A 7,177-nucleotide genomic window follows, 5' to 3' on the forward strand; every position below is an offset into this window, starting at 1 on the left:
AACGCTGGCGTCGTCATTAACGAGGGCAGGCGCGCGTCCTCCTCGGCTCCTCCCTGCTTCGTCAAGCCGAAGACGGAGCCGAGGCTCGTCGCCGTGAAGACAGAGCCAGGGCCCACCGGCGTGAAGACAGAGTCCAGGCTCGTCGGCATGAAGGCGGAGCCAGGGCTGGACGACGCGGCAGCCTTGAAGTGAGCGCGCGAAGACTGGGCGCGGATGGAGCTGGAGTGCCAGCGCCTCGCCCTAGAGCAGTTCGCCGCTCGGCGCCGTGGCCGCGACGAGGGAGGCGTCGTCGTCCTTGACGACGACAACGACGACGACGCGGCCCCAGACAGGGGTCCAGCAGGTGCGACCGCGTGAAGGAGGAGAAGGACGACGAGGACAACGGCGGCGGCGGCGACTTCGCCTCTCTCAGCACGTTGTTCGACTTGTAGTCGTGTTTATTTTTTAAAATATTTTATCTATGTAAAAACCTATTTCAGTTCGCCGAAGTAATGTACTGTTCCGCCGAATTCCGTTCATCAAATTTTAGTCAAATAAATGTTTAAAAAAATTAAAACAGATGCCTGGAGCCAACCCTGGGGACGTCGGCTGGGAACCCGATCGCCCCCACACCGATTTTACTTTCGGTCATCTTCGGGCGACGATTTTTCAAGCCACCTGGGGAGCCAACGACTAGAGATGCTTTTAGGTACATGCGGCTGTAGATGGTGTAAGGTGCGTAGCCTCTTCTTCCTACTCCATTCTACAGTTCGGTCGCGTGCCCACAGACGATCTCATCAGACTTGACTAATATCCATGGACCACGGTGGGCGATCTGTCACCTCAGCTGCGCCCCATCATCGACTACCCCATCGTACGTTGTAGCGTAGTGCCCACTTGGCGACCCACTGTCAGCGAAATTAAACCAGTCGTCAGCCCAACACACCGACCGACTAGCGGGCCATCGAGGCACTGTCAGTGACGAGCGCGGCTGAACACGGCAGTGCACAATCCTCATGCAGAAAAATAATGGCCAGGATAGCCGCCACGGCTTTGAGCACTCTCCGGCCTCCAACCTACCCGCCACACCGACTGACATGCGGTCCCGGTTGCCGATGTCCCACTTGTCATCTAGGTCACTCGACAGACGGGCGCGCGCGGTTGTTGACGCCTCGTACGCGAACCAAAACGAGTAAACAAAGCAAAGGCAAAGGGCGGGCGGCCGGGCGCCACCAGCACCCACGCCACACATAGATCTCTCTCTGTCTCCGTCTCTTGCTTTGCCTCTAGTCGTCGCCCAGTCGCTGCCGCACTGCTCAGGCTCAAGCTCAAGCTCGAGCCCCGGCTCCTTCGCCAACCCTCGTGCCGCGATCCCCCGCAGCAGATTTTCTGTGTGCCGGTTGCTAGCTGATAAGGTGCGGCACCACGCGTCCTTGTCTCTGCGATTCAAGGTGTTGATTTTTACGGGGTTTTGGGCCGATTGTTTTTAATCCCCGCGTTTGTGGTGGTGGTCGCAGATCTGACTCACGGCGCCGGCAAGGTTGTGGCGCCACGGGGTTGCAGAGGCAGGGGCGGCACATGGAGCGGTCCGGCTCCAAGCGGGCGCTAGACCCTGGCGGCAGTGGCGGCGGCGGCGGCGGCGACGACGACGAACGTGATCCTAAACGGCCGCACGTCCCGGCCCTCGCCAGGTGAGTGTGGGAGACCCAACTTAATAGGTTTGTGAGGGTGGCGCTTCCTAGGGTTTGGGTTAGCGATTTGCTGTACTTACTAGCTTAAACTCAGATGCCATTAAGAGATGCTATCGTAATTAATGATTGGCCCAGTTGGTGTTCATACCGCTTCTGTTTGATACTGACCTTCTTTAATGCGGAAAAGTGTGCATTTGCTCTCAGCAAAAGGTGCCAAATCTCTGTATCTGCTCTAAAATCGGGCAGTTAAAGACTTAAAAGTTCACTTACACTTGAACGGACTAGTTAATGGAGAATAAGAGTTTCCTTCTACAAAATCTAGAGTGGGATTGAAAACTTAGGTTTTTGTGTGAGAAGTAAGAACAAGTCCTGCATCGGCAATTTTTGTTGAAAGATTACTTCAAAACATTTTTATGAACTCTAAAAGTCTATTGTCATCCGTAACAAGACATAGGCACATATAATCAGTCAATCAGTTCCTTGGTTGGTAGTGTTTAAGATTGCTATACAAGATTAGGGTTATTCACGGGAATTTATATATAATATATCTGTGAATCTGTGATATATCTAATTTTTGAATTAAATAAAAAGCCCTTTGATATATATATACTGGACTAGGACTCAAATTGACAGATTTTTTCTATTTTAGTAAGATATTGAGTGGAATTCTTAATAGGCACCTATCTCATCTGCTTCACTTTATCATTCATTGACTACTTGAACTTAAATATCCATTTTCTGAAACCGCGTGACAACTATGTGACACATGCTTAATTTCATCGAAGAATTTTATCTTGGTTGACCATTGCACAACAAATGGTATACGTAAATCTAAGGTTCTAAGGTGTGCATCCTTTGTTTCTTTGTATCGTTCACTTTGATTTATTATACCATGCTTTGATAAATCCCTGATAATTTACCTCGGCAACTTGTCCTTTTCTTTCAGTGTCATTGTAGAAGCTCTCAAGTTGGACAGTTTGCAGAAGCTTTGTTCATCCCTGGAGCCGATTCTCCGAAGAGTTGTGAGTTAAAGAACACGCGGCATCTTGTATTAACCTGTTGATATATTCATTTGGCTTTATGATCAGTCGACACATGTTATTTGATTTGTAGGTCAGCGAAGAAGTAGAGCGTGCTCTAGCCAAACTGGGACCTGCAGCAGCACCTGCTAGAATTGAAGGAAGGTAAGCTTATGCAGCTTGTTCTTGGTGACATGCCATATGAATAGATGTAGATCTATATATCTAGTGGTATTTGGATCTGTCACTTAAGTCAAACTTCATGTTAAACAGGACCTCTCCCAAAAGAATTGAAGGCCCTAATGGTAGTAATCTCCAGCTTCAATTTCGGAGTAGGTTAGCACTCCCACTCTTTACCGGAGGAAAAGTGGAAGGCGAGCAGGGAGCATCAATACATGTTGTGCTGTTGGATGCAAACACTGGACATGTTGTTACTTCAGGACCCGAGTCATTTGCAAAACTGGATGTGCTTGTGCTCGAGGGTGATTTTAATAAAGAGAAGGACGAGGATTGGACTGAAGAGGAATTTGAGAGCCACATTGTGAAAGAACGTGAAGGGAAGAGGCCTCTTTTAAACGGTGATATCCATGTGACACTTAAAGAAGGCGTAGGGACCATAGGGGAGCTTATCTTCACTGACAATTCCAGTTGGATAAGGAGCAGAAAATTCAGACTTGGGATGAGGGTCTCTTCAGGATTTTGTGAAGGAATTCGTATCAAAGAGGCGAAAACAGAGGCTTTTACTGTGAAAGATCACAGAGGAGAATGTATGTTTTGGTGTTTTGTACTGATCTAGTGCCATTGTTAAATTATCTAAAATGTACTTATGTATTCCCTCTTTTTTGTAGTGTACAAGAAACATTACCCTCCTGCGCTTAAGGATGATGTTTGGCGATTGGAAAAGATTGGAAAGGACGGTGCATTCCACGGGAAACTAAACTCAAACGGAATATATACAGTTGAACATTTTCTTCAACTTCTTGTTAAAGATCAGCAGAAGTTAAGAAGTGTAAGTTGTATTGTTTCCCTGACTTTTGAGTTGTGAACCTTGCTGGTGCGTAGCCAAATATCAGCTTCTTCTATTGGACCTTTTGCAGATCCTTGGCACTGGCATGTCAAATAAGATGTGGGAAAGTCTTGTTGAACATGCGAAAACTTGCGTGCTGAGTGGCAAGCATTATATATATTACTCAAAGGATACAGCAAGTGTTGGTGCAATATTCAATAACATCTATGAGTTCACTGGTTTGATTGCTGATGATCAGTTTATTTCAACGGAAAATCTTACTGAAAACCAGAGGGTTAGTATGTTCTACATGCCCTGTTGATTCAGATAACTGGATGTTTTAATATCTTGTCTGCAATTGATAATCTATGAATTTGGATACTTGATGTTATATATTTTTCTCTGGTATCTTGAATGTTGGTGCCTATTACTCCTTTCCGGTTTATAAGGCTCAATTCAAAAATCTCACCAACCAAGGTAGATGATGACTGGTCGAATATTTTTTGTAGTTTGCAAAAGCACCCAATGCTCTTGTTTTCCTCAAAAAATTATGTTTACGAATGCATTAATTGCAATGCATGCATAAAGTGCATGCATTGGTCAGTTTTCTCTTAATACTTGCATGCAATGATTTAATGCACCTTGAAGTCTGAACATGTGATGGGGAACAACCAAATTGAGCCTTATAAAATGGAAAAACTAAAATTTTGAGATAAGCCCTATAAACCGGAAAGGAGGGAGTAATATGTAGTATTAAATGCATGTGTATTTCTCATTCTTAAAGTTGCCCTGCTTTCGTGACCATCAAATGTCTATTGGCCATCGTTACTCTTGCCTGGAGTAGTCTGTTACACTTATCAGGCCTAGTCAGGGCATTCACACTACCTAAAAGTTTGGTTTCAGTAAGACTGTTGCGGTGTTGCCTATATTATTTTCGGCTGGAACTGTTTCCCGTATTAACTGATTTGAGGTCGTACCATATACCATGAGCCAATGACACTCAGAAACTTCCTTTCTTGAAGATCAGATTGAGAAAAAATCCCACTGAGAAACATTTAAATGGTCATATTGTAGTTACAGTAATCTTGGGCATCTCTCAGGGAGATTTGCACCTGTTCTTCAATTCAGTTACTCAATTGAGTGACTTGCTCAACCTGGCTAATTATCAGCATTATGATATTTCTAGTTTTATGAAAGTATTTTTTTTTTCTGAAGATATATCTTTCATTCTCAGTATGAGATGTTATGTGGCATACAGCAGAATAGATAAAACAGAACACAGTATGGTTCTCTTACAATATTCTTGAAGGAATCCGATGACACACTCTATATTGCCCCTTACTCCAATTGTGATTTGATCCTCATATGGCTATATCTGAATTAGAGAACCTATTATCGCGAAAGTCACCATCACTTTACTTTGCCACAGGTGTTTGCAGATACATTGGTGAAGCAAGCATACGATGATTGGATCAACGTTGTAGAATATGATGGCAAGGGATTGTTGAAATTTAAGCAGAAAAAGAGATCTGTCACAACAAGAAGTGATGCTGCAAATGTCTCTACAAGCTACACTTCTTATGATTCAGCGCACTCTCAGAAACAATTGGCACGAGGACATCCCAATATTGAGCGATCTCTCATGAGCAGTACCAGTAAGGGTAGGTTTTGGCCTCTTGTAGCTGAAGACAGGTTTTCTGAATGTTTTTGGTGCACCGGTCGTATAAGCCAAGCTTCTTGAGCAGTTATTTAGATTATTTCAATGAACTCAAATTCTATTAGGACCTAAACTTCATGGTTCCAGTTTCTATCCACCTACCATCCTTTCATGACGATACATATTGTTTCCAGGGTCTATTTCTCTTGCTAACATTCTTTTGTATCTTTTTGTATTAATGTGTCTGAAGTATGCAAAATAGGAGTGATGCACCATCAGGGTCTAAAAAGTAACCGTATTTTTTATTCCTGCTCACAAATGAAAAATGTTTTAGAATGTATATTTTACCAATTTAGTGGATTTATGTGCTTAGAAAAGCTTTCTTTACAGCATTGCTGATTGTTGTATCAGTTTATTTGCATGCCGCACTTCTAAGCCCTGATAGCATTTTATTTTTCCTTTGTTAATTACTATTATCTTGACTTTATAATTCTTTTGTTCTGTTCAGCAGAAGAGACAAGAGTTGCATCCAACGGGAACCAGGTAGCGATATATGCAACCAATCCTCAGGACATCTCACCAAGTATTACCATGCAATATGGCATGAGTTCATTGATTCCTGAAGGCCAGTTCAATGGCTCTTCCATCCAAACTCAAGCACCAAGAAGCTCCAACATGCTAGCATTTGGCCCTCCACCACAGCAGCAGCAGAACTTCGAATTCTCAACACTTGGTCTGTCCATGCAATCCCCAGCTCTTAATCCTTTTGATGACTGGCCTGGACGGTCGCAGGAGAACCACGGTGGTGTTGATGACTTCCTGATGGAGGAGATCAGAGTGAGAAGCCATGACATACTGGAGAATGAAGAAGAGATGCAACATATGCTGCGCATTCTTAGCGGCGGGGCAGCAGCAAACATGAATAATGTAGATGGCCTTCCCTACATCCCTTCTCCTGTACCGACCTTCAACTTTGAGGATGATCGTGCTCCCTCATCTGGCAAGGCTGTTGTTGGGTGGCTTAAGATTAAGGCTGCCATGCGGTGGGGCATCTTCGTCAGGAAGAAAGCTGCCGAGAGAAGAGCTCAGCTTGTTGAGCTGGATGACTAGGGCATCTTCGTCAGGAAGAAAGCTTCGTTGACGCTTATGTGTAACAGCGAGCAGGATCTCAAACTCCCAAAAGTATGAATGGACTCGCGTTGGTTGTATAGGTAGCTGTTTGATGGTCATTATCTAAGTTTTATTAGTGTTCAGAAAAAAGAAAACTGTTACAACTGTGCAAACTTATTTGTTGAAGATTGACAATTGAAACAGACTTTGTTTGTGGGAACTAGCAGGCGCTCTGTTTTTGCATCAAATGGGCAAATGACAAACTATATCCGAACAAACACGGTCAGGACGTTCGTGGGCGATTTTTATGGACGGCTTTGGAGATGTCCTTAGTTGACATTAGTCCATGGCATCCTCTAGTGCTTTGTTGCCATCTTGAATAAATTTGGAGCTACTACAGATGGGGCCTTCACCATTTATCCATCTATCAGTTCAGAAGAGGCCTTGCTGCCATCTTGAATCTGAATTTTGGTGCAGGCAGAGAGGACATGTAGATCAATTTTGTCTCGTTATTTTTTCTCTTCACGGTCTGTCCTGATTGGTTAGAAGGGATAGAGGAATTGGTGGAATTGTTCGTTGTATTGCTTGAGCCCAGTGGGCATATATATAGGAGTACAATGATCTACTTGAAGTACAAGACAAGTCAGAACAAATCCTAGTCTATCTCGTCTTTCCTAATAATTACGATACTCAACATCCACCCGCAGTCACAACG

General features: G+C 44.2%; 1 protein-coding gene across 2 annotated transcripts; it reads left to right on the plus strand.

The window, feature by feature from the left end:
- The first annotated feature begins 1,143 nt into the window (after positions 1–1,143).
- LOC123189313 (calmodulin-binding protein 60 D) lies at positions 1,144–6,682 on the plus strand. Of its 2 annotated transcripts, none has more exons than XM_044601704.1 (9): positions 1,144–1,394; positions 1,497–1,670; positions 2,617–2,692; positions 2,784–2,854; positions 2,963–3,456; positions 3,538–3,698; positions 3,787–3,990; positions 5,125–5,356; positions 5,861–6,682. In XM_044601704.1, exons 2-9 carry the CDS (start codon positions 1,558–1,560, stop codon positions 6,460–6,462), a joined length of 1,953 nt encoding a protein of 650 aa, XP_044457639.1. In that variant the 5' UTR covers positions 1,144–1,394; positions 1,497–1,557; the 3' UTR covers positions 6,463–6,682. The 2 variants fall into 2 exon arrangements, with proteins under 2 accessions (XP_044457639.1, XP_044457641.1); XM_044601706.1 differs by having other exon boundaries at positions 1,145–1,394; positions 5,864–6,682.
- Positions 6,683–7,177: the final 495 nt, after the last annotated feature.

The sequence above is a fragment of the Triticum aestivum genome, chromosome 2A (assembly GCF_018294505.1).
Source record: "Triticum aestivum cultivar Chinese Spring chromosome 2A, IWGSC CS RefSeq v2.1, whole genome shotgun sequence".
Taxonomy (NCBI): Eukaryota; Viridiplantae; Streptophyta; class Magnoliopsida; order Poales; family Poaceae; genus Triticum; species Triticum aestivum.